This window comes from Drosophila guanche, unplaced genomic scaffold (genome assembly GCF_900245975.1).
Source record: "Drosophila guanche unplaced genomic scaffold, DGUA_6, whole genome shotgun sequence".
Lineage (NCBI taxonomy): Eukaryota > Metazoa > Arthropoda > Insecta > Diptera > Drosophilidae > Drosophila > Drosophila guanche.
The window spans coordinates 4,811,793-4,838,829 of NW_022995748.1; the positions used below are offsets into that span (position 1 = coordinate 4,811,793).

The window sequence follows — 27,037 nt, forward strand, 5'->3', positions numbered from 1 at the left end:
AACAATTCATAATTTTACCTTACAATATAATATTTCTTGATTTTTATATATTCTTACAATTTGTATTTCTTTTACTGTTTTGCAAACACATGCCTTTCTTTTGCCACGGGAAACACAATTTCCTCTTACAACTTTTCAGAACTGGGACATCTTTTTGTATTTATTTAATATCTGTACGAAGATATATATATCATATAATTCTTTATGTATATAACTAAAAATGCGTAAATGAATTGTTTTGTTTTACGTGGTTTTTGCTTGAAGGGAAGGGGGTAAGGGTAATTCCTTTTCATAAAAGGAAGAAAACATGCAAATGTACATAATCAGTATTTTTTAGGGGGTGGGGTTGGGGGGTTTTGCCGTTCCTATGTTGCTTAATTTCCGCATTAATTACAAACATTTATCGATATTAAGAACCTGATGTGTTGATGTTTCAAAGCGGGCCACTATCTATAGTTGTATTTACGCTTCAGTTACTCCGCTCGTTTCACGTGTTTTTCTCTCTTAAAGGCGGCTCTTCATAGGGGGAGGATCAGGTTCAAGATCGGTATCGGGATCAGCTATCAAGCGTCGCTTTGCATCGGGCGGCAAGACTGAATCGTTCGAATGATCCTTCGCTTTTGTCGTACTCTGAAGCTCCCGCATCGTACGGCTGCTGCTATTGCTGCTGTTCGGTTTTATTGTTTCCTCTATTTCTATGAAATGGCTGTTGAAAGATTTGGTTTGAGCGCATCATTCCCACTCAGTGGTACCCGGCGGCTTGGCGGTCAAGTCATAGAGTACCCGCGAGATTCCATCCAGCTTGGTTATGTCGCGCACTATTTGATTAAGGACCTGTCCAGCAGCGAGTAAAGAGTTTAGAGATCAATCCCGCAATTTAGTTTAACAATTTCAACACTTACTTGTAAAGGCAGTCGCACTGATCCAGGAACAGCTGGCACTCCAGTCATAAAATCGCTGGTTATGAATGGACGCAGCACCACCGATCTTCTGCAGGAGGGCGTCCTATTGATGGGATCCCGATCAAAGTGCACGGGTATCAGAACGACAGGCATCTGTGAGATTTTCCTGTACAATCCAGCTTGCATGATAATCTACAAATAAGTCAAAGAATACCAACAATTATTTGGACACCGACTATATGGATTAAAGATTCTTTTACCTCATTTGCAATGGCATCAGCTTGCCGGAGTTGCGACAACACCACCGTATTGAGGGTTGTGTGCGTTATGTCTGTGACCAAATATTGGACGGGCTCGCCAAAGATATAGCATACCCTGTTGACATTATGCAAAATGCGGGGTATGATCTTGGCCAGAAAGAGAAGGTCCATCCAATTGGGCTCCTGACTCGTGGACAGGCCCACCACATAGCTGTAGCTACGCTTGTCGCCTTGCACACCCACCGAACGGATGGGCAGCAGTGTGGCCTGAATCGTGGAGTTGGCAGAGATGCGCAGCAGCTCCTTTTGTTCGACCTCACTGGTGGCACCCGTCACTCGATTGATGAGCGCATGATTCTTCTGCAGTTTGTTCTTGTAGTCCACAATCACACGCACAATAACCTATAAAGAAATTGCCTTACATATTCTGTCTATTGTATGATTTCGCAGCCTAGTACTTGCCTGAGTCTCTGAATAGTCCTTTTCCATATAGGCCTCCTCGGCGCACAGTATACGGATAGCCAGACCGGGTCCTGGGAAGGGTTGTCGCTCGACTAGCTCTGCTGGTAGACCCAGATCATTGCCCAGATCTCGTACCTCATCCTTGTGAAAGTCACACAATGGCTCCACAACGCGTCCCGCATTGCGCAGTTCTCTGCGAAAAAAGAAAACTCTCCCATTAGGCACGCCTTAAAGATCAGATTTGGGGATTTCTAACCTAATCAGATCTGTGTCATTGTGATGAGTTTTGATTGTTTCGGCATTCGTGCTGACCATATTTGATGCAGATTCAATTAGATCTGGCCTAAGGGTGCCCTGGGCGAGCATAACTTCTTCGGGTTTGAGTTTCAGAAAGGCCACCACCTCGTTGGTTACTTTTACGAATATATCACCAATTATCTTGCGCTTCTCCTCGGGGTTGTAGGTCTGACAGAGCATGGGCGTCTCAACGACTGAGTACTGGCCGGGTCGCTTCACTTGCGTGGTACCCTTGAGGAACGTATAGATTTCCTTTCGGACAATCAAATCGATACCAATATCGCGCAATGAATGCTCCACCTTTTCACTTTCGTTTTTGCGCATGAAACCTGAAAGATTATACATTTACAATTGAATTGGTCTTTTTAATGAATGATTTTGCATACCATTATCTACATGCACGGCAATGATCTGATGAGGATAAAGGGCACGTCGCAACAGGGCTGCACAAACACTTGAATCCACACCGCCACTGACCAAGAGCTGCAAATAGCAAAGGTTTCTCAATGTAGGGATTATACAAATTATTCCTTAAGGTATGTGTACACTACCAAAACTTTATTACTGCCAACTTTCTCTCGAATGTAGCGTATGCACTCCTCCTTTCTGCTGCCCATTGTGAAGTTTGGTCTCAGTTCGCAGATTTCATAGAGGAAATTTGATAGCATCTGTTTGCCATTGATAGTTAGGTCCACCTCTGGATGAAACTGAACGCCATAGATGCGCAACACCTCGCTGTAGATGGCCGTGATAATGCGATTCGTTGACCAACCGCCCACTCTAAGCTTCTCCCCAACTCGCTCTACGCTGTCCCCGTGGGTGAGCAGTACGGATTGTGTGCGACTGAGGCGGCTGTAAGTAAAAGGATTTCCAGATTAATGAAATTAAAAAAAAAAACGACATGTAAATGCTAGCTATTGTTAGGCCACGTGTAGATCAGTTTATAGACTGCTCTAAACTCAACTGTTCTTGGCATTAAAGATTACTCTGGCAGCATTGTATCAGCACTCAAATAAGCTTCATCAATTTGAACACTTTCTTTTTGCTGCCATGGGATTTTCCTCTTGGCCTTTCGCTTACCTGAACAACGGGCACGCGGTTTCAATCTCTATGTTCTGTTGGCCATCTTCTCGGATGTCCGTCTTAAGAACGGTGCCGCCAAACTCTTTGTTGATTAGCTGCATGCCATAGCAAATGCCAAGCATGGGAATTTTCAACTTAAACAGATCCGGATCGTACGTGGGCGCATCCTCGGCATACACAGAATTCGGGCCGCCGGAAATGATGATGCCCCGATAGCCATTATTCCGTATCGTGGCCGCTGGTGTATCTAGGGGTAATATATCCGATTCAACAAGCAGTTCCCGTACCTTGCGATCTATAACCTGTAAAGCAAAAAGCAAGATTATATTGAGACTATGGATAACAAAGGAATGCCTTACCTTGCCGTACTGTGCTCCCGCATCCAGTATAACAATCTTATCATGCCGCAGGCCATTCTCCGCTGTGCCATGAAATATGCTTGAATTCATTTCTTTATCGTTGCAGCACTGCAAATATGGTATAGAGGATGTGGAGAAGTGTTCGCTGTGAATATCAGATCTCGACTAGCATTGGATTAGCATTGCTCTGGGCTCTTTATATGCACCAGATCTGAGGCTGTAATCGAAGCAGAGACTACAAGGTTGCAAGCGAGGAATAGGAGATAGGGGCTAGGGTTTAGAAGAGACGCGCTCACATACCGGTAATAGCTTGTGGAGCACTCGTAGAAACATTCAACATGCAGAAAGCCAGGGCAGACGCGACGTAGTGCATCCAACAGATAGAGAGAGAGAGACAGAGAGGGAGACACGACACTGACACGACACAATTCTACGATAGACAACAAACATTTCCATTCATTTTCCACCATCAGAGGCAAAGGGCCAAGCACAGTTTATGGAAAAGTGAAAAGTGCTCAGATATGAATGAGGTAGCGAGTGGGCGGGTGCAGCAGTGCAGTGCGGAGTGCTGGGTGTGGAGTGGAAACTCCTAGGCAGAAAACAAACAAAGCAAGAGGCGTCGGTCGGTCGTCCACTAAATGATTTTTCACTCGTCCAGCAGCTGGTGATGGGGCAGTGGCAGTGGCGGTTGTGGATGACATGGCAAACTGATTTTATATATACATGTTTTCCTATATTTCAAATAAAAACTTATACACTGGCCCCCACAGGAGGCGGAGAAGGATGCGAGGAGGGAGGTGGGACGCCTGCTGACCGCGACAGATGACATGCAGAACGCAAAAATGCCGAAAGAGCGTACTAGAGGAGAGCAAGAGCAAAAGTGAGTGAGAGTGAGCGAGCACAAGAGAGCGACAGAGAGGAAACTGGGTTGACAGGGGCGAGGTAGAACGAAAAACAAGGAGTGGGGGAACATGCCGATGAATGGCAATACCAAAAAGGAAAATGCGCAGGGAAAATGTTGGCGAAAAATGTGAAAACAAAAGCAAAAACTGCAATCATCGCCAATCGAAAATCTTTTGCCTTTCTTTCTCTTTGCTCTGGCAACTCTGCATCTGTAGCCTCACCTCCCTCCTCCTTTCCAAGCACTACTCCTTGGGACCAAAGGTGGTGCAGCATTAGGTCACTTGGTTGCGGCTGAGGCTGCTGCCGCTGCTGCTGCTACTGCTGTGATGTAAGCCGAGTGCTGCTGTTCTTCTCCAGAGCCAGAGCATTGGCTCGCTGGAATATGTACATTTGATAAGGCCAACATGCAAAAGGTTATCAAGCAGCTGCAACAACAACAACCTCGTGGCTGAAATGTAACTTAATATAAGCACAGGCCCTCACTCACACACATGCTAACGCGCAGGCACACACAAACACACGTGAGGTAGGGAGACACACGGTAGTTGGGTAGGTAGGTCCGCCAGCGCCTGAAGCGGCGCTTATAACCACAAAATGGCCACGATAGAGATGTTTGCAAATAAATCAGCTAGAAAATGGGCAATGCAATGGCTTGGCTGCTTGGTAATGTTAAAGCAGTGATTGCACATGTACTTGAGGGAGGGAGGTGTGGTGTGTGAAGCAGGGCAAGGGGCGTCGTGTAGGTGGTGGGGCCAATAGCAAATGCTGCGCCGCATGGCAATAATTGTAGGTGCGCTCGGAGGAGTGTGACAAAAGCGATTGGTTTGATAGGGCAGGGCAAGGATCCTTACCAGCTCAATGTTGTCGTCGCAGGAAGTCACTGATGATCGGGGGGTGGGGGAAATTAATGGAAAACTTTATTCTTAAACACTACGTGAGAGATCCGTTGTTAGCGGTCCCCTGTTTTTTTCATGCACTCTTCTTGAACTTGTTTGCTCCTCAGCTATTATGCACAGTGTTCGCGCCGCAAATGTCCTTTATTACGATTCTCACAGGCTGGGGCCCTTTGACGGCAACGATTTGGGCGTTCGATTTGGCCGCTTTTTCTTGTGCTTTTGCAATTTTTTCGTGAATTAAAGCCGAAAGATGACGAGTAGTATGACCGGATCGCGAGTGCTGAAATATACCTGAATTTTTGCAAATTTGCATACCAGGTGTCTTGTTGTATCCTCTTAATTTAGACTACAATACAAATAACTATGAATTTTGTGCGCTTCAATCTATGAAAACTAATTGAATACATTTTGAAAAATTGAGTTTTCCTTCAAATCTAGTATTACAACAACTGCATCTGCACCCTGACAGCTCGATTGGTGTTGTAAAATGTATGCAGCTGTACTGACGCGGCAATTTCTGGGTATTTTGGTGTGTGCGTGCCACAGCCATACTTAGCCCGCCAAAAGTGTTTTGTTTGCGCTCGTTTGGAAAATTTTATTAGAAACGTGAATAATTCGTGTGACAGAGCCAATCTAATGAGTCCAGCAAATGCATCAAATCCAGACATTAGCATCGATGAGGAAGACGAGATACTGGCACTGGAAAAACTGCTGGGCGAAGCAGAGAACGATAACGCAGAGTCAGCAGCAACTTCGGTGGTCGCCGCACCACGGCTGCGGGAAGACAGCAGTTTCGCCAATGCATTCAGCTTCGAGAAGGCCGTGAAGACCGCCCCAAAATCAACGACGGTTGACAAGGCAACGCCCAAAGAGCCGGAGCTCGATTCGTCCGATGACGAGGAAGTCAAGAACTTCTTGGAACGGAAATACAATGAATATGGCACAGACATCAACAAGACGCTCAAACAGCAACGGGAAAGCGCGCACGAGTCCAAGGTGGCGCGGGAGGTGGATCAAGACATCAAGACCACCAAGTTTATCAGCTCAACGCCACAGCCGATGAAGAACCCGCACAATCCCATCAAGCGGCAGGGCGCAGCGACCAGTTCATTTCAGAAGCCAGTGGCAGCGGCACAGGCGAATCCCATCGCGCCAAAGCAACCAGTTTCGGCGGTCTACACAGATCCTGTGTTCGGTTTACGGATGATCAATCCGCTGATCTCCAGCACATTGCTGCAGGAGCGTATGGGTGGGCGTAAGGCTGTGCCATTCTCGGGCGTGGCCTATCACATAGAACAGGGAGATCTGGCCAAGGATTGGGTGTTGGCTGGAGCCCTGGTCTCGAAGCAGCCTGTGAAAAACACGAAGAAAGGAGATCCGTACTCCACGTGGAAGCTGTCGGATCTGCGCGGCGAGGTTAAAACGGTTTCCATATTTCTCTTCAAGGAGGCCCACAAGACGCTGTGGAAAACAGCCGAAGGTATGTGTCTGGCTGTGCTAAATCCAACCATATTCGAGAAGCGTGCAGGCAGCAGCGATGTGGCCTGCCTCTCTATCGACTCTTCGCACAAGGTTATGATCCTCGGGCAATCCAAAGATCTTGGAACTTGTCGCGCAACCAAAAAGAACGGCGACAAGTGCACATCCATTGTCAACCTCACTGACTGCGATTATTGTGTGTTCCATGTGAAGGCTGAATATGGTAAGATGTCCAGGCGCTCGGAACTGCAATCGGCCACCGCGGGACGTGGTCTGAACGAGCTGCGCAACAAGGTTTTGGGTGAGTTCAATGGCATTTGCACCTCTTAGTCGTCCCCTAATCCCTTCTTTCATTGCCAGGCAAAACAGAGGTCTTCTATGGTGGTCAATCGTTTACGGCAGTTCCGGCCAAGAAAAGCTCAAAGCTGATTTCCAAGGAACGCGATCGTCTGAGCAAGCTGGCTGGCTACGATATTTCGCCCTTTGCCCACACAGTTAACCATGCCTCGAAGCCCCGAATCGACACACCACCCAGCGTGCCCTATGCAGAGCGAGGCGGTCCCGTATCCCGACTGGCTGGTGGTGTTGAGGCTTCCTCAAAGCAAAGGCTACAGGATCTCGAGCGATTGCGTTTGCTTAAAGCGGAAAACGATCGTTTCGAAAAGGAGTCCAAAGGCAATGTACTGGGAGGAGCCGACACTCCGGGCACACCCACATCTAAAGCCACCCCAACACCTGGAACACCCACATCTAAGCCAACACCAAAACCTGGGACACCAACTACACCCAGCAGCGTGCCGGAGAAATTCAAGAATCGCGGATTCTCCTTTGATGTCAGCCTGACGCCCAAACTGTCTGGCAGCGAGAATTTCAGCCTTGAAGTCAACATTGGGGCACGACAGGCAGCGAGTGCCAAGCTTAGAGCAGCTGCCCTGCTGAAAAAGAAGCCGTTGGAAAAGGTAAATCCGAACTCTATACGCGGCTCAGAGACGGGCAAGCGGCGAGCAATCGATGACCTCAACGAGAAGTTTTCCACTGGAGCAAAGAGGCAAAAGATCGAAGAGGATGAGCGCGAGCTGATGCGCAAGTCGCGCATTGAACGGATAATGGCAGCCACGTCGTCGCACACGAATCTGGTGGAGATGCGGGAACGCGAGGCCCAGGACGAGTACTTCAACAAGCTGGAGCGCAAGGAGGCCATGGAGGAGAAAATGTTGGGCACGTTCAAGATGCCCTGCAAAGCGGTCATTTGCCAGAAGTGCAAGTACACCGCCTTCTCGGCGGCCGATCGCTGCAAGCAGGAGGGACATCCGCTGAAGATAGTCGATGCCGAGAAACGATTCTTCCAGTGCAAGGACTGCGGCAATCGCACCACCACCGTCTTCAAGTTGCCAAAGCACAGCTGCAAGAACTGCAAGGGTTCACGCTGGGAACGAGCGGCCATGATACGCGAGAAGAAGGTCTGCACTGGCAGGGAGTCGCTCTCTGTGCGTGGCGACGAGGAGACCTTCCTGGGCAGCGTGGCCAGCAGCGCCAGTCTCAATCTGCTTGTGCCCGCAGAGGAATAATAAATATTCAACGATATATTTGTTGTATTTTAATGTTTTACATAAATGTTAGTGTAGATTCTTATTATTATTATTTAGATTATTTACAGTCCCTCTAGTTGCACAAATGAATGGCTTAAATGATGTGTAGATAAATAAGTACAAATGTTCCAATAATACCTAAATATTTATTGTGAGATTTGTTTTTAAGGGAGGTGTGGAAATATTTGGGCATTCTCTAGCAGTACCAGGCGTACCCGTAATTGTAAATTAATGCTATGGTTCAATGATGTGTAAATGACTTAAATAAATATAAATGTTTTTTAAATATTATGACTCGGCGGCTAAACCCCATTTATAAGCTGTGCTTAAGCTTTAATTTGAGAGCTCTTTTATAAAATATATTAAGAAATGTACACCCTAAAGCAGCAGTGGACTGGCGTTATACATTTGGGGGCCTTTAGTATTCTCTTTATGCATTCTCAGGCATTCTCTTTTGCACTTTTCGCTTGTGCAACGACGCCAACACCGCTGCTTCAAAGGAGAAACTTTTCTTCTCTTATGTTTGGAATAAACTTTCATTTCGAAGACACTTTTTGTATCACTCCCTTAAGCTCTTTAGCAGTTATACAATAGACGTGAAAAGTTTGTACAAAATGGATTAAAATATTACCTTACAACTAATCGAACGTATTTTTGGTTTGCAGCAAAAAGCGTAAAGATATTTGTAGACTTCATTGGCATAGTTCAGGCAGAGATTGAATGACAGTACAGAGGGTATTTAGTACCCTTAATTTCAGTAGAATTAAGACATCTTAGGCTGCTCCTTTAAATGAATTTTGGGAGTATTCGAAACTAATTCGATTTCTGTTCAATTCTTTTTTTTTTTGGCATGAGAATAAAGCTACGCGACTAAAAAAAGGAACTAAAACTATTTAACAAACAATTTGAACTGAAAGACAGGCGCAAACGGAGACAAGAAACATGTTTAAACCTGGGGGAATGGGAATGGGTATAAGATCACCTTTAGACAACATCCTCGGCCTGCTGTCCTGGGGAGGTGTACGGCTCCACGCCCTCTTTGAGATTTAGTAAGCTGGAGAAACGGAATGAAATCGTCTTGGAGAGATGCTTCTCAAAGTCTCGGTTGTCCAGATTGTCTGGTATCAGGCTATGGTTGGTCATGTCCAGATACGATCGTCCCCTCTTCACGGGCACCGCATAATGTGGCAGCGCTGTGGCCGGGGAACCACCGCTTGTCATGTTGCTGTAGCTCGGCGCACAGCTGGACTTGCGTATGTTGAGGGGAAAGCGTAGATCGTTCTCATACCGCAGCACCTGCTCCGTGGTGCTGGTATCGATCAGTGGACGCGGTAGATCATAGCCGGGTGGGGCCACAGCTGCCACTTGCATCTCCAGCACGGACTGATCGCGACTATTGGCCAGATCCTGGACATCGTAGGTTATCTTTGGCGGCGACCACAAATGTTGCAGGCAGTCTGGTTCCCCCGGACAGTCTTCCGGCATCAAAGCTGCCTCGTCGCCACAGTACATCGGATTGGACACGGCATTCGTTTCCATTTCTATATATTTGGCATTGTTGCCCAACAGTTTCTCAAATTCGGCTGCCAGGAACTTGAATGAGGGCCGTGCATTAGCCTCATCCGCCCAGCATGTGCGCAAAATGGAGTACACAGCCTCGGAGCAGTTATCCGGCCGTTCCATGCGATAGCCCGTCTTCAGCAGCGACCAGAGATTTTGTGGAGCAATGCCTGGATAGGGAGAGGCGCCCAGCGTGATCAGCTCCCAGCAGAGTACCCCAAAAGCCCACACATCCGATTTGGTGGTGTAAACATGATCTGCCAGAGACTCGGGTGCCATCCACTGGGGGTAGGATGTGTTCATGATTACATTACAGTACAATTAATGTTTGTTTGAAATCTTACCTTGACGGGCACACGATCTCGGGAACGCTTCAAATAGGCATCATCCTCGTATACATCTCGAGTCAGTCCGAAGTCCGAGATTTTACAGATTTTGCCATCGGCTAGAAGCACATTACGAGCCGCCAAATCGCGATGAACCAGCTAGAGGACACAGAAAAGGGATTAAGCAGGGAAGGATTGATGCGCTACGGATATGCCCGATGCTCAGTTTGTGCCCCATCAACTGTACGGACACTTGTACGGACAGACAGGCGGACAGACATACATTCACAGCTTGAGCATCGGGCATAAACATATTTACCTTGAGTTCTGTCAGATATGCCATTCCTTTGCAGATCTGCCAGGCAAAGGTGAGCACCATCTTGACATTGACTGGTTCCACGCCATCGCTGAAATCCACACCAGCGCACTCGATCTTCCGACTGAGTCGGAGATAGCTACGCAGCGAGCCATGACGGGCGTACTCAATAATCAGTAGCGGTGCCTCTGAGGACTGGGTGCAGGCGCCCAGTAGTTTGATGACATTGGGATGCGAGACCTCCTGCAGCAGTTGAAACTCCGAAAGCAGCGCCATGTACTCCACCGAATTGGCACCCTTCTTGAGCATCTTAACCGCCACTGTGGTGACGCCAGGCAGACCGGCAATCTCTGTGGCATATCCCTTGAGTACCTGCCCGAACTCACCCTCACCCAGGACGGTATCCAGTTCGAGTTGCCCGCGCGGAAACTCCCACTTGGTGTCGGCGCTCTCGAACTTAAAGCCGCTCTGCAGTGGCATCAGTGGCAGGTCGCCGTCTCCGGGCGACTCGGGCAGGCCCTGTTTGGACGATGGCGTCATCGATTGCTTGCCCAGGTGACGATGCAGCATCTTCCGCTGTGTGAGGAGCAGGCACAGCAGCAGAAGCACAAACAGCAACGGACAACTGATGACGATCAGCATGCAGGATCGATTGCATTCGAAGCCAGCCACATTGAGCACACCCAACAGCAGAGGATCCTGCAGGGCATCTCTATCCCTCTCCTGCAGTGGAGTAGCAGCCACCGTTGGCGCTGTCAGCTCTGTGTCTGTCTCGTTCTTGCGTTTACGCGGACGCTTCACCTTGGGCTCATCATCCAGCGGGGCACAGGAGCACTTGCCGTTGTCCTCGCAGATGCACGTACCCGAGCCACTCAGTATGCCCCGCCTGTTCTCATTGCTCGTGTGTGGCCCCACGATCTTGCCGGCTGGCGTGCAATCCTGCGGACAGGCATACGGATTGAGTTCCTCCAGCGGATCGCACACATGATCGGGACAGTAGCGTGCCTGAGGTACACAGGAGCCATAGTTGCGCCCAAACATCGCCGAGCTGGTGCCGCGCCACATGCACGCGCCCCCATTGGTGGCCAGGCCACAGAACTTGGTGCACTGCGATTGGTATTTGATCTGGGCACAGGTCTGCGAACGCGACTTGATCTTCAGCTCGCAGCTGGCAGTCTCCGGCCTGCCCTCCACCAGATGCACGTTGATCACAAAGGCATGCGAGAGACGCTCCTGGTCCTGCCATGTGACATTCACAAAGTAAATCGTCTCTGGCGCCTGCTCGAGCGCTGGCAAATGCTTCACATACACAATGCCCGACATGGGAGTGATGCCAAAGGCACCGCTGCGATCCTCGACAATGTCAAAGCGAATGGAGCGCACTCGCATCAGCTCCAGGAAGCTCTCCGGCTGCGCGACCCTGTAGAAGACAGCCGCCGATCGATACACAAACACGTCCTTCTCGTAGTCCACGCTCACAATGCCATGTGCTCGGCCGTATCCATCCGTGCGCAACGTGTCGCCGGCGCTCTCGAAGACGCGCTGCTGCCGGCTGCGCAATGGCAGTGCCTGCGGATGCTCCTGGTCGCTGTTGTGCAGCTGTTGAAGATCAACATGCAGACAGATGTGAGCGGAGGCCGACATGGCAACATTCTCCATTTTCATGGTCACATCTCGGGCCTCCAGCATGCAGCAGTAGGGCGTCTGTCGGAGGACGCCACTGCGCGAGAAACGAAGCTCTAAAAAGAGGAAATTCTATTATTCAAATGTCCAGATATAGAAATTCCCTTCAACTTACGACAACTGACAATGGTGTGCGGTCTACCCGTGTGATCCGCCTCGTAGGCATGACAATCCGGCCGTAGCAGATCGTTGGTGTCGTTGTGTATGCCATAGCCAAGATTCTGATTGGCCGCCAGCGTGTCCTTGTCCACGTAGATGATTTTCTCGCCCACCGCCTCGTTCTGTGTGAAGAACAGAACAGACTTCCATTAGCTCTCGCTTCATTAGCATTTACTGACCAACGCTAATTAAATTTCACTTGACAAATTGCAGCGTTCTGCAGCCCTCCAAGGATATGCTCTTGGTGATTATCCTGCATTTTAATTTGCGCCCAAGGTCAGGCAAGGGACCTCAGGGATCTGACATAGCTGCTGCGTGGAACATACCCATAAATGGCTCTCCAGAGGGTCTCGGGGCGTTAGCTAGGTGCTTGCCATATGAGTTAGGCCATTGGTTTATTAGGATAGGATGTTAGAATGGGAATTACATGTATTTGTTGAATATTAAGGTAGCTGGCTCATGGTTAGGTTGGGTGTGTCGGAAGACAAAGGGAGAAAGTATCAGCATGGAGCACAAAACGAGGTGGCACTGCCCTGCCCTTAAGCAATCCATCAACAACATCCAAGCAAATGCTTTGATGTGCATTAGCCGGGATTGTCTCTTAGATGAGATCATCCGCAGATTGATGCTTGAAGGTAACCCAGAAACTACACAGAAAACACTCGAAAATGAGTTAAAGAGATGAACTAAATGTATTTTGCTCGCTTTTTTAGCAAAGAATAATTTATTAATGGGGGAAATGTTTAAGTTTCAAATGAGTTTCAAAGGAAATTTAAAAACTAGCTCCAAAATCCCCCAAAAATGCGTGTAAGCACGTATTTATTTCCACACATTTAAATCCTTTACAAAACAGGTTAACCATTCTCTGGCCGACTTTCATTAAAGCCTAAAGTTGTACTCCTGTCGATGGAAATACTAAATAAATTATTCTGACAGTTGTAGCTCCTCTCGGGCTTGCATATTATCTAATGAATGAAATTATCATGAAGGCATTATTTATGAACAAATTTTGAACCAAATTTATTTTGTGCTTTCTTTTATAATCTGTTAATTATGACTATGATTTGCCCTAATGCACTGGCTTTTAGTTGCCACATATTCCACTTTACTACCTCTAACCTAGAGCTCTTTCTGGCGACACACAATCTCATATAAAGAGCCTGGGCCACACCTAACAGCACACACACATCAGTTTTATTCCTGTGCATTGTAGGACATGTCGCCAGCAATTTCCTCGAAATAAAAATAAAATGTCTATTATTTTGTGGACATAATTTAAATGAAAATACCACCACCCCAAGGCAATTTGTAATGGCTAAAACTTTAGTGCTGAAGCAATTACTCGAGTTCAACAGGAGCAGGAGCTGGCACTATCAGCAACAGAACTGACACACTTTTGCAAGCAGATCCTTGGGGATAGGCTTGGCTCCTCCATTCGTACATGACAACATAATTTACTGCGGCTGTAGGTGAAGTTCTATGGCAACTTTAAGAGACTCCAACTTTGTGCCCATTTCTATTTTCTTTGCCTGTTTCTTTGCTGGCTGTCATGCTCCAATCATAAAAGCCCATAAACGTTACGCGTTTTTAATGGCAACATATGAGCGAGCAGTGGGAGAAGGAACAGCCCCAGACAGGAGAGAACTAGAGCCAGACGCGACGCGGTAATGGCCAAATAATGGCAGGGTCTTCCTTTGGCAGTGTCTCTTCTCTGGCTTGGGCTCTGGCTCCGTTGCGTGTCTGTGGGGCGTTCATCATGAACGAATTCAATAAGCCCGCACCCAGTGCGAGACCAGACAGCCAGCAGACAATTGTCTGGGCCGGGTCTGCTGTGGTTTGTCTGCTGTCCATACCCAACCCTCACTTACCGCTTGGAAGTAGGGCTGATCCAGGTAAAAATCAAACTGAGAGTCGCGCTCCTGCAGCTGCGGTCCATTGTCGTTGCGATCGAGTAGCTTGATGTCAAAGCTGCGAGAGAATTTGCGCTGCTCCTGGGCCGAGAGCTTGACGGTGCAGCTGATCCTTGCCTGCAGCTGGCCAGCACGGGCCATTAGTCCATTCAGTTCATCGTGGTCGAGTGGGTGCCTGGTGTACAGACGATTCTGTTTGAGCACAAAGTGCGAGCTGCCCGCCGTCAGTGAGTACTCCAGGGTGCGGTGTGGGCACAGGTACTTGGCTGCTCTCGAGTTGAGGGCACCAATGAGGACGGGCTCAAAGGTGCTTCTGCTCTGAACCTGTGACGACTCGGAGATGCTGTAGTGGGCGCTGCTCCAGAAGCAAATGTGCTCCAGCTCCGAACAGTATTCCTCCAGCGGCTGCGGTGTCACCTCCATGGTCAGATGGGACACGGGCAGGAGTTCCCCATTCGGTTGATCCCTGGGAAATGCCGTCACCACATATTTGGCACTCGAATTCAAAGGCTGATAGTCGGTGCGCATGTAGACCTCGCCAGAGCTGGCATTAATGCGGAGCAAGGGATTCTGCTCCAGGCTGTAGATGTAGTCGCTGGCCAGCTGGTTGTCCTCCGAGCGCAGCACTTGGAACTGGGCCAGTGGTATCTTCGAGAAGATGCTCTCCGACTCCTCATTGATGGGCAGATTGAATTTCACTGATGTGCTGGGAAAGTAAACATCGCTGGCTGTCAACGAGAAGATGGGGTAGAGGCATCAGAATCATATTAATGTGTATGGCGTCATGGGGGATTAAAGGCAGAGGCAGAATGGGTCAATGATTGTCCACAAGTGGTTGGTCCACAAGTGACCCACTCTGTGGAAGAGGTTTTCCACCACCAAAATAAAATATTGACAAACATTTCTGGGGGTTGGTGATGCTCCCAGAAAGACACACAATCGTCATCAAATCCATTCACATTTTTTTTTTGGTTTAATAAGCCGGCTGTGACCTCAATAGAGGTAAACCCCTACCCCAACCCTTAACCCGATTTATCTACCAAATCGAAACAGGACTGGACAGGACAGGACTGGACGTATGCGTAATATGATAAGATTTTCGCTCCTAATGACACACGATTGTTCGCTGGGTCGTGTGTTTGCATACGACCCGGGTCCGCTCCGAGTCCAATACAAGCGTTATAATAAATAAATATAATACAGATATTAGTTATTAGCATATGGGCTATCAGCTCCTCCTGCTCTGCCCCGTGGCTTTGTCCTCTCTGAAGTGTCGGCGTCATTCAGCTGAGTATTGATTTTGTGATAGCGATAACGCTTTATTTTGTGCACAGAAATAAACACACAAACAATACCACCCCAAGTATAATTGGTTACAAATTTGTTCCCTCTTCAACGCCCAATTTTATGCCACAGAATTTGGAACAACATTAGTGAGGGGTGCGAAAGGGGAGTGGAGCAGTCCTAGTTCTTGTAATGTTATGGTTCGAAAGGGAAGGGGAATGGGTCGACAGCATAATAGAGTAGAGTAAACATTATCGAACGCATGCCATGGAAATTTCACAGATTTATGGAGTGTGTAGCATAGAAATTGATTGATCAACAATCAAATTCACATTTGATATACACTCATAATTATGAATGGTAGAAAATCTTATCTGGTTTGTTAATTATATTAATAAATAAACTATTCTTGAAGAGCTTTATTGGAAAGCCATTTAGGTTACAGAAATATCTGGAAATATAACTAGAATTAACAAGTTCCTTCATTCATCCTTTAGCTTGTTGTTGGCCCGCTTTAAAATACTTCTAAAATTCTTAAAACTTTGTCCCATTCCTTTGCTGTTTCCTCGTTCCCCGCCATTATTTTCCTGCAGCAATATTTTGTCCATTTATCCATGAAAGATCTTGATTAGTGTGCACAAGCTTCATCCAATTCCTTCCTTACTCACTGGGTTTCCTTACAAAGTGAAGCACTTGGCACTTAATCATCGACAAACGGCTCGCAGCGCCACATAAACAGGACTGGCGCCGCCATTTGCCCAAGGATCCATGGCATGGGGGAACCGCATAATCCTGTTAGGGAATCCTTATGCCATCGCCTCTTCACGCACCCCTTTTATCCCCTCCACATGCGCGGTTTTCATTAAAAACGCTGACAGCATTAATATATACATATAATACGAGTATTTTGTGTGGGTGGCTAGTGGCCCCTTTTTTGGAGGACACCAAGGACACGCTCGTTGGAAGCATTTAAAATGTCATTATAAATGCGAGCGCGTGCGTGTGTGTGTGCGTGGGCAGGGATTCCGTCTCCCCCGGCCTCATCTGCATTTTTCGCATGCCTGAACGTCAACAATTGTAATGAACACATTTTATATTATTTATAATATGTGTCCCGGACCACATTCTCCCCCTGAAAACGTTGTTAAGTCAAGAACGGAACGGCAGGAACAATTCCCACTCCATGGCACTCCATTGGTGGGGAGTGGGGAGCGGGGCCTCTATTTGGTTTACCTCTCGAAAGCCTTCCCATAATTATGACAGGCATTTAGTGCGGCCGTTGGTGGCGGTTGGCGTTGGCTTTGGCTTTGGCGTTTGCTTATGGCCATCCAATTAGCGGCACTTTTATTTATTCCTCTGTTTGCATTTACCCCCACAATGAGGTGTGAGAAGTGCTTGGACTTGGGTGTGGGGGCAATTGTAAGTCGCTTACAAATACAACTTATAGTTTGGGTAAGGATAAAATGGATCAAGAGATCGATTGGAGTTTTAGTTTTTACAAAATCGAAAGCTCATAATCTGTAATTTATCTCAATATTAAACTATAATAAAAACTGTACTGTCCAAAATATATTTGTAATTCAAATTCCGCTGGTGCCTTTCCCTTGTGGATAATCCACATTTAAATACCCACAAGCAGCTTTAAGAGCAACAGCTACGATTTCCACCAATCAGTTCTCAATTTGAGAACTCAACTTGACCTCAACCAGTCCCCAGAGTCCAGGCCCAAGTCTGGCCAGAGGAAACCCGCGACAAGTGGGCGGAAAATGGTGCTAAAAAAAAGAGAGAAACTCACCCAGAAAAAACCCTGACCAAAAGTCAACAACCGTAAAACAGAGAAGAAGAGCTTGGAGGGGGCGCACTTTTGTCAAACCACAAAACGCGAAAGGAACGTAAACAGGGAAGGACTACGACCATTAGGTTATCTATCAGGATAACAATTAAAAAGCGAGCGAATGGCGCATTAAAAACTCCAACCGACAGTTGATAAAACATGGCCCGAAAGGGACACGGAAAACAGAGGAAGCGGATGAGCAGGATAAGCCGAAGGTAGACCTCCAGTGGGGCGTTGATTGAACCTGGACGCCTTTGCTGGCGCTAATGACAGCATTGTCAACAATTGATGGGACGAGACGAGCCATTAGTTCGGCCTGCAGCTGTACCTGAACTTGGTAAAGCTAATGGCGAGCAAAAGGTATCAGGAACTGTAACTGAGACTCTACTAAAATGAGGTGCGGCCAGTGTGGACGGAATGTCAACTAGTTTCGAATAAACTAATTAATCTGCCCGAATTAATTGACTTTGCATCGAATTAGGTCGACAGTTGTTTGCCTGTTTGCTTCCTGGTTGCTCTTTATCCTTCGCTCCACTATTTCCATCAGAGTTTATTGCCCTTTTTGATATCCGGTAATCGTATCCGGTAATTTTAATCATTTAAAAATAAGTTTTATTGGGGTTTTTTTTGTATAAATTGCCATCCCAAAATTTTCCTGTATACTGAGTATCCTTGGGTCGCAAACATATAGAATTCTCATGGTTTTTTCTCGATGTTTTTTTTCGCCTGGTGACTCATTTTGCGTGTGTGTGGCACATTCAGTGTTCCGCAGCATCCGTCTCACATTATGTTTTGTCTGCTGCGTAATGAAAAACTTTGTCTTTGTCAGGGTTTGGTCTGTAGTTTTTCCTGTAATTTTTCCTGCCACACTCATACTCGTACTGGTACGAGTGTCTGTTGCATTGTTTTTTTGTTTTCATTACTCATACGTCGCAAATGGCAGACTTGGTTTCTGCTCGTATTTGGCTTGGCACTGACTGGCTGTTGCTGCTGCTCATTTTGCTGCAGCTGGCATTGGCCAATCTTTTGGCTTTGGCTATTGTCTGGCTGAAGTGGATTCCCATTATTAAATTTGTTCCGTTTGCCGCTCCACTTTCACTCGATGGCAGTTGAGACGGAGACACAAGTGTCTTTGAATGTTTTTTTCTATATCCTGGATCGGCACTGTCCCTGAAATGTAGTCGCTGACAGTGCCAAAGAAAATTGAATAAAAAGCAAAGGAAGAAACGTGCATGTAAAGGGAGGGGAGATTTTATATGGTAAAGATTGTATACTCTGCCAAAGACAAGTGCTATTCCAAAATGTATGTGGAAGGTGCGAAAAAAGAGACAAGAAAGGATTTTTTTTTTTGTTCAAGCAAGACCTTTCCTTTATCTATGCTCTCTCTGAAAAGTGTGCACAACCCGAACAAAAACAATTTGTTTTTATTGATTTAACTGCAATTTTGTCTTTAAAGTTTTTCTTTTGTCGTCTGCCACAAAGAAAAGCTAGAGGAAAAATAAAAATTGCAGAATAAATGCAGACAAGAAGCCGCCGAACCCACTAAAAATGTTGAAACGAAATTGAAAGACTTTTCCTAAACCCCCAAAAACACCCATGACCAAGAAACTGTGACACACACACACAGAAAAAGGTGACCCTCTGTGGTGATCGATGGGCGGCCACTCTAATTGCTGCTGTCACCGTGGGGCAGTTACGTACCCAACACATTAGTCAAAGTCAAAGCGTTAGTTTTTGGGCTCTTTAAATGTATGCTAATTGAATAGAACCCACAATTAGCTACGTTTGTTTTATTACTTAAAGTGTAGCTATACGCATGTCAAGCACTGTATTCGCATCCCACAGGAAAGCGAGCCAATAAAGAGAGAAATCGAATAAATGAATGCAGATTTGCAGACTCCCACTTGATGGAGAAGGAGGAGGGAATGGCGGAGTAGGGGAGGGAACCCCGCTGAATGGGAATGCATTATTGAGTGGAATTTTGTCGCAGAAAAAAGAGTCGATTCATTCCTTGGAAACTGGGTGCGGACAGCACACAGTGGCAGACAGATCTCATAACTGCAAATGGGTTTTCGTTTATTCGTTTCGCTATTATTTTTATGCAAAACTACAAAACGAAGAAACAGCCTTGAGTGTCTGATAAATGTGTCAAGCTCGCTCGTAAATCTAAGCACAATATATGTATCTTTTCTGTGACAAAAATAAGAAAAAAGTTGAGGTAATTTCAGATTTTTTATAGATTTTAAGGGTAGGAAGAGCTGAGAAAGTAAGACATTTACATTGCTGCGGAAAATCAACAGCTAGGACTTAAATACCTTCAAACTTCTTTTTAAGTATTCCATTGAATTCTTTTCAGTTTCTATATTCAGCCAAGTTTCTGCAGGCAAGTTTTGTGTCTTGAAAAACTCAAACGTAAAGACAGTTATTACAACAAATAGTTTAATTGAAGTCAAGACAAGAGCCCGAGGCAACCACTTAAATGCCTCGCAGAGAGAGAGAGAGAGAGAGAGAGCAAAAATTGGAAGCAAACTTTGGTGCACAATAACAATAACGAACAGGGGCACACACCTATTGACTTAATTGATTGCACATGAATTCATGAGTTCTGCGAGGGTACCGCGACAGCTGCTGGCATTTCGACACCTTTAACCTGACTGACAGACAGTCGGACAGACGAATGGACAGGCTATACGACTGATGAAGGAGTCGCGTATGTATAGTGCACTCAACTTGACAGGGACAAAGTAGAGAACAGAGAACAGAGCCTCTCGCCGCGTGTCAGCTGTGGTCAACCCCCAAAAAACGTATGGACAATGGTGGGTATACAATTTGATATGTCTTCTCCTGATGAAATAATTTTTTTGGGCGTGTGCTGCCTTGCACGTCATACTCAGGTTTGATGTAGCGACCCCAGGGGCAGTCCAGTCCATCAGCGTCAGGCCCGGTCCGTCAGCCAGCCCCACATATCGCTTACGTCTGTGTCAAAGTTGTCTGCAAAAGTCAAAAATGTCAGTTCACACCTGTGACAGCGCTACGCTTTTTCTGTGCTTTTATAGAACGCAAATAACGCACTGGGCACACATATAATTAAACCCTAAGCAGTGCATCATAAACCACATAAAAGAACAGAACCGAACCCCACCTCTACGATGTATGCATAGTTTATGCCCCTTTATGTTGGGGATATAAACGGAGCTCAAACCCCGTATCTTAGGTTGCATTCCCACGGTGCGTCCACGGACTGTTTGAGTTTAAGTTATCTGTGAGATTTGTTCACTGCCACTCGATGCAAATTAGTGTAATTGCCTTTTATGAGCTCTTTATTTGCCCAAGACCCAATGGAGGGGCGTTAATGTTTACCTTATGGCTATGATAAGTCGATTAGATGTGCCGCAGGTTCCCCAGCAATTATCAATTAACGTTCCATAAAGCAAACACAGAACAAATAGGAGATAGTTTGGGTTCTTGGGTGTAAAAGGATGATACAAAAATAGATACTCTCAAAGAACTATTCTTTGATTTATTTATATTTTTGATATTATTGATTATACAAAAAATCTCACAAAATGGAAGCTCCATTCCCAAGTATTGTCTATCGTTTGATGGATTTAAAGGTAACTTCAAATAGGTGAAGGTAACTTCAAACCACATATGTGGTTTGCAATTGGCCAGCAGTCTGTGTACCACATGTTTTTGTTTAGCTAATAAAGTCGCCAAGTTACAGGTGTTCATACGACATTGTTAGAACGATTCTATGGTTTATCTTGATCAAAAATCTACAATAAAATACTTCACAAAAACTCGTCTGTAATCTGATAAATACATTTAAATCTTTAATGCAATTGTTTTAATAATTGGCCCTGACTGAGTTTATATGAAATATTTATGTGTATAAAAACTAATTTACCATTTTAACACATTTTGTTGACTGCTCTTAATGACTTAATAGCTGATGATTAGCTGTTTGCATATAAATAATTGATTTTTAAGTGAGATTTAATTTATCTTCTAGCATTTGGATATAATTCCTATGTGAAAAATGAGAATTAAATCATATAAAAAATAGCACTTAAAGGCATCTAATTTCAGTGCTATAATCTGGAGTTTTTCCTGCCTCTTAACTTTAACTAATTTCCATTAAACACGTCCGTAATAATGAAGAATATTTTTCTCCCTAGAATATTTTTATATTTTTCCCCACACCTTTCAGCTTATTTCTCTAGTAATCAACTACGGACCTCAGAAGCCATATCTAACAGCCCTGAAGTTATTTAAATTAACAGATGATTAAACATTTGTATAACAATTACAAAACATGAAAACGATTATAAATTGGGGGCCAGACTTCTTCTCCTCCCCGTCACAAACTTACCCAAACAGGTGTGCCGCTGCAGTATGACAATTGTCAGCAGAGAGAGAACGATGGCCCAGCTAACGGTAAAACATTTGAGCGCCATCATAAAAGACTCTCTCTCTCTCTCTCTCTCTCTGATCGGCTTTGGCTTATCTCTTGATCTCTTGCTGTAGCTCTGTGCTCGTTGCTGCTGTTGTGAGAGGAGTTGTTGCTCTTTCCTATTGTTGTTGGGTGCCCAACACTCAGCCAAGTGTTTGCTGTTTATTTGTTGCTTCTTGTTGTTGTTCACTTTGTTCATTTAATTCTTAATTCCATTGACAATTTTGCTGTTTGGGTAAGCACTCCGTCCACATGTTACACATTTACACATTGTGAGCGCGCGTTTATGTTGTTGTTCTTTTTGGCTTGAGTTTTTGTTAGTTTCTCTTCAATGATGTTGACAATTAGCCACGTACGACGACTCCAGGGCGAACTTAATTACTTTGATCACAAATTGATAAGCAGCATTTATCAATTAATGTGCGAAATGTGAGCAAAACAGAACAGGAAAATATGAAAAAGATAGAACAGAAAAAGAAAGACATGAACCATAAGTGTGTGGTGTGGAAGACACTCGTAGTACAACACCAACAGAAAGAACATCAAAGTTGTTCTTTTTTTCGGGTTGCTCTATTATTTATAAAAATTTTTTTATTGATAGCGGCGCCCACGCTGCCATTTTTCGTACCCCCCCAACCTTTTTGGAAGTTTATCAATTTATCATAACACTTAATGCCATAGGAAATTCTACAGAGCCGCGGGGTCTATGAATTCCTGATTATTGCAATTAAAAATGAGCTTTGAATTTGATTTCTGTGTTTGGGATTACAATATCATTGATATTGTTATTAAATGGTATTCGGTTTCTATTTTTGGCCGGCGCCAGGTGAAAAGATTAAATGCTTTATGCGCTTTATATTCTCTTTGCTTTTATTTACGAATTATTTTGCACATTTTTCGTTTGCTTCTTATGGGTGTGCTAAGGTCAAGCTCGAGCACCCACCCACAAGTTTCGTTGTTTGTGTTCTTATTGTTATTCTTTTTTTGCCAATTCATTTCACAGCGACTCGATTTCGAGGCGGCTCAATTGGTTTTTAAATGGTGGAATTCTGTTTAATTATTATTTGGGAGAATTTTGGTACTTCAAGTGTGTCTCTGAATGCTCTTTAGCAAGAAAACATTGTCTGAGAGCAGGGCATGCGCCAGTCAATTTGCTACTTGAACCGAATGCTTTGTAAAAAAGACCAAAAAAACGGCACAGAGCCATGAGGTAAACCATAACTAACGAATTCTATGCAAGTACCAAGGCAAACACTCGAGGAGGACGTGCCATGAAAAGAGCAAAACAAATGTACGCTCGCAAAGTGGAAATGGAAGTACGGTGTACGGTGTACTCGTCGCACTACTCCTCTTCACTCTACACTATGAACTCCACGATTCATGCCTGTAGTATGTGTGTTTGGGTGGTATCCAGCGATTCACAGCAGGTGTGATAAAAAGAACCCAAAAGAGAGACAATTGTGGCATGAATTACGCGCTGTGGCAGACTCGGTGGGGGGAATGGCAATGGCAGATAGCACGCATAATTCAAAAGAGGCTCAAAGTCAAACAACATGATAAGCAATTCATACACGCAGAAAGACCCACAGACCAACTGACAGACTTACTGCCAGAGTGTCTATACGTCTGTCTGTCTGTCTGCCAGTCAGACTTTCTAAGCACTTCCAGCACCTGAGCACTTTAAAGTTCAAATCTTTTGACACACTCGGAGCGCAGTCTGTGGATGCTAATGACAGCAGACTGACACAAAGAGGCTTTAAGCATTGCACACACACTCCACACTCCACTCCACTCCACTTCAGGCCACTCACTTCACATACTCCACGGACTCCCATAGAGAGTTGCCAATTTTAGACTCCCATGTCAGGCCGCAGTTATGCCTGGGATTTTTCCAATTAAAGGTTAGAAAGACTAAGCCAAACCGCATCGAATACTTTGGCTCATTTTTTAAGGTGCGTCCCGTGCCATCCTGTTGCGCCGAAAAAGGCAAATGACCATAAAAATGTATTCAGAACTGGCGGTAACCATCCGACTAACGATTCACGACCAAAACCAACAACCGACGACAGACGACCAACGACCGACGACGCGTCGACCGGCATACGCAAAAGTCAAAGTACGACTGTTGAGGTTCTTCGCTGTGTGCCCCTGACTGTGTCTGCCTCTGATTGCCCTGCCCCGCTGGTGTCGCTTCATTGTCGTTTCTGTCCTTGGCTATGGTCGATATTGCGACTATAGGATACTCATTGATTGCATTGTAATTAAATTAATTTGAGTAAAAATAAGGAATGATCAGCATGGAAACAGTTTCGTTTGGAGACAGTTCTGGAATACTTTCAGAGATCATTTTGATTGATTTAAGATCAACCGATCAAAGATCATAGATACACAATACATTTTCTTTGTTGCAAATTGGATTCAGACGCACATATCTGTAAAGTTATTGTTAAAGAATTTGTGTTGAATTTATAGAGAATATTCATATTTAATGTTTGGTAGATATGTGGAGAAAATCTATCGAATATTTTTCCTGTATTATAATAAATAGGGAAATTATGGAATGTCATGGAACTAGTTCAACAATGCCAAATGGATATAGAGGCATATCTGGCTCTTTCTGATGCTGGAAAAATCTTCTTCTGCTAAGAAAATCCAACATACCCTTGCACCCAAAGCATACCCCGGGTATAAGAAGAATTCGAATGTAGCATCCACAATATGGCTTGGCCTTTGTGCGAGCTTAGAATTCTTGTTGGTTGCTTCACGTTTCGCTTCCACGAAAAAGGGTTCAGGAATGTCAGCTTTCTGTTCAGGTGGCGTATGCGTGATGTTTGCCCAACATCATCCATTTATAGAATCCAACACAAACTGTATCAGCAAACACATTCTACTCGTAATTGATCTTATTGTTTGAGTTTCCAGAACCGAGCACTTTTGAAGTAATTTGTGTGGGCATATGCATAGTATTTAAATTGATTAAAATTTGCATACGTTTACAATTAATCTTCTGTCACTAACGTGTGGTTAAAATCATTTTTTGAATTATATGTTATTATGATTGAATGCGTGTGTGTTGTCTAAGAAATATGCACATTTTAATCAGCTTTTCGCGAGTTTACTGACAGGTCTATAAATCATCAACTTTGGTATTATTCCATTGATGAATTGCACAATTATTTTTATGAACCAAAATTTGTGTGTTTTAACGTCATTTTTACGGTGTAGTAAATTTCTAAATGTGCGGAGTAAAACTCTATTAAACGTCCGGTAATGCTTGCTAAGCATATAATTAATTTCTTGGATTACCTCTCTAATTTATGGTAGACATTAAATGCGAACCTACACGAAAAACCATACAGCCTTAGCTCTTCTGGTTAAGAATGGGATTTAAAATATAGATCCAAAGAAGTGTAATAAATCACATTGAAGGTACGAATTATGAGCTCATGCACAAATGCGATCACGAACCGAAATCACTTTTGAGACGTGTTTAAACTGTATAAAATGTATAAGACGTGAAATATGATTCTTAAATTTAAATAAATTCTAAACCATTTTTTCCTTAAACATGGACTTTCAGAAGAATGCAGAGCATTACAAAGGTCCCAATAGTGAACAGTGGCATTCAAGAACATGTTGCCAATCAAGAAACTCCGAACGTGCTGATGATACCGGTCGGAAATAGTCCCAGGTCTGTTTTATTATTCCCATAATTATTTCGGTTCTGGCGCAGGATTGAAATAATTGCAGATTCGGTGAAGAAACCCCATACTTAGTAACGCTTGGCATACTCGGAATATACTTGAATTTAAATAAATTCGATCATATGTTTTCTACAAATTGCAAAAAAATCGACATCTAAATCTCATTATCCACTTGAAAATGTTCACAGCTTTTTATTGAGATATCAGTCCATGGAACACAAAAATCCAAATTAGTAACTCAGGCAACTTTGGCAACACACGAAAACACGATCTTAATTTTCAATTTATGGATGCCTTGCAGCTGCAGCAAGCCCCAAAAAAATACAGATTTTGCACAGACTCCTTAATCGCTGTCTTGGCTTGACAGTTTCCCCCATGGCACGAAATGACAATTATTTATTGGGCAGTTTAACAAGGCGATTAATTAGCCACCTTTTCGCGTTTGGCCAGCTTTTCCTGCCGAAAGTCTAACGCGTTAGTGTTTAGTTAGTGGCACTAGAAGAAACCGTTTAACCGCTGAGCCACAGAACCGCTTCGCACGCGCTTTGCCGGACCAATGAAACCGAAACCGGCAACCAGACGACTCCAAAGCCGCAAAAAGCGACAGAAATCAGACGGCAACCGCTGTTGCTGTTGCAACGACGATGCCGACGACAGCGCATCGGGTTTTCAGCCGAAGTTGGCTCTTCACGACGAACCCTGAGTCGTGAAAACACCCTTTTTCCCATTTACATTTCCTCGGCACTGTTGTTGCCTCTGCTATTTAGCTCTAATCATCCGCATGCTCATCCTCCTACCCTGCCGAATGATAGCGAACATGAACATGAGATAATCATGTGTGCTGCAGTTGCCCTCGCGATGATTTCATTTGGATTCGCCCCATTTCAGGGTGTGTATGGGAGAGAGCTACCTTTGGAAATATGATCTCGTGTCAAGCACTTTCCTTGACGTGCGAGTGCAGCAGCTTCTTCGAGCGGAGCTTCTGCAAATATTTGCTCACAATTGGGAAAGGGTTCCTTATCGCCATGCATTTTTGTGGGAAACTGTTGGTCGAGAGCAAATATTTTGTGTTTGCCTGCCATTGCCAGCCTCCAAGATTGTTCTCAGTGGCTGAATTGTAATTAAGATAATATTGTTTGCTTGGATCATAGATTGGCCATAGCACTGAGCAGTAAACATGCTTAGATTTTTCTACATATTTATATTTAAAGGAATATTCTTTCACTTCGCTTGTTCTTGGTTAAAGTCAACGAATGATTTTGCTTAGAACATTCTTCTACCTCTTTGAAGTATGCAATGGTTTTTGTTTTGCATATTTAAATACGCTTTAATCTGATTAATTACATACCAAAATCTTTGACCTTGAAATGTGTTTATTGTCATAATAAAGTTAATTAATTTAATTGTATAATACAACCCACGCAAGAGAGAAACCCATTTATTTAACCTCTTTCGAATTGGCTATTAGAGATTTGCAGCTCTTCGTATGCTAACAAGGTGTGCCTGGAAATTAAGTTCAATTTACAGAATCACTAAGAACTATCTATTAAATGTATTGCCTACGCCTCACAGTTAATA

General features: G+C 44.7%; 3 protein-coding genes and 1 non-coding gene across 6 annotated transcripts; 1 reads left to right on the forward strand and 3 right to left on the reverse strand.

Annotated features, from left to right (window-relative positions):
- Nucleotides 1-74: 74 nt before the first annotated feature.
- Nucleotides 75-3,471, reverse strand: LOC117584852 (GMP synthase [glutamine-hydrolyzing]). The gene is made up of 9 exons (XM_034273992.1): nt 3,364-3,471; nt 3,002-3,306; nt 2,473-2,773; nt 2,308-2,404; nt 1,881-2,250; nt 1,625-1,817; nt 1,163-1,564; nt 903-1,094; nt 75-834 (listed from the first exon to the last, which is right to left on the reverse strand). Exons 1-9 carry the CDS (start codon nt 3,451-3,453, stop codon nt 733-735), a joined length of 2,052 nt encoding a protein of 683 aa, XP_034129883.1. The 5' UTR covers nt 3,454-3,471; the 3' UTR covers nt 75-732.
- LOC117584879 lies at nt 2,837-2,973 on the reverse strand. The gene has a single exon (XR_004573882.1).
- Nucleotides 3,472-5,688: 2,217 nt separating the features above from the next.
- Nucleotides 5,689-8,273, forward strand: LOC117584851 (protein MCM10 homolog). Of its 2 annotated transcripts, XM_034273991.1 has the most exons (3): nt 5,689-6,942; nt 7,002-7,366; nt 7,400-8,273. In XM_034273991.1, the coding sequence occupies exons 1-3, from the start codon at nt 5,799-5,801 to the stop codon at nt 8,207-8,209; spliced, it is 2,319 nt and encodes a 772-aa protein (XP_034129882.1). In that variant the 5' UTR covers nt 5,689-5,798; the 3' UTR covers nt 8,210-8,273. The 2 variants fall into 2 exon arrangements, with proteins under 2 accessions (XP_034129882.1, XP_034129881.1); XM_034273990.1 differs by having other exon boundaries at nt 7,002-8,273.
- A 9-nt stretch (nt 8,274-8,282) lies between these two features.
- LOC117584850 lies at nt 8,283-26,001 on the reverse strand. 2 transcript variants are annotated; one of them, XM_034273988.1, is made up of 7 exons: nt 25,892-26,001; nt 21,675-22,136; nt 14,143-14,912; nt 12,231-12,396; nt 10,436-12,171; nt 10,135-10,275; nt 8,283-10,072 (listed from the first exon to the last, which is right to left on the reverse strand). In XM_034273988.1, exons 2-7 carry the CDS (start codon nt 21,952-21,954, stop codon nt 9,215-9,217), a joined length of 3,951 nt encoding a protein of 1,316 aa, XP_034129879.1. In that variant the 5' UTR covers nt 21,955-22,136; nt 25,892-26,001; the 3' UTR covers nt 8,283-9,214. The 2 variants fall into 2 exon arrangements, with proteins under 2 accessions (XP_034129879.1, XP_034129880.1); XM_034273989.1 differs by lacking the exon at nt 25,892-26,001 and adding an exon at nt 23,567-23,783.
- Nucleotides 26,002-27,037: the final 1,036 nt, after the last annotated feature.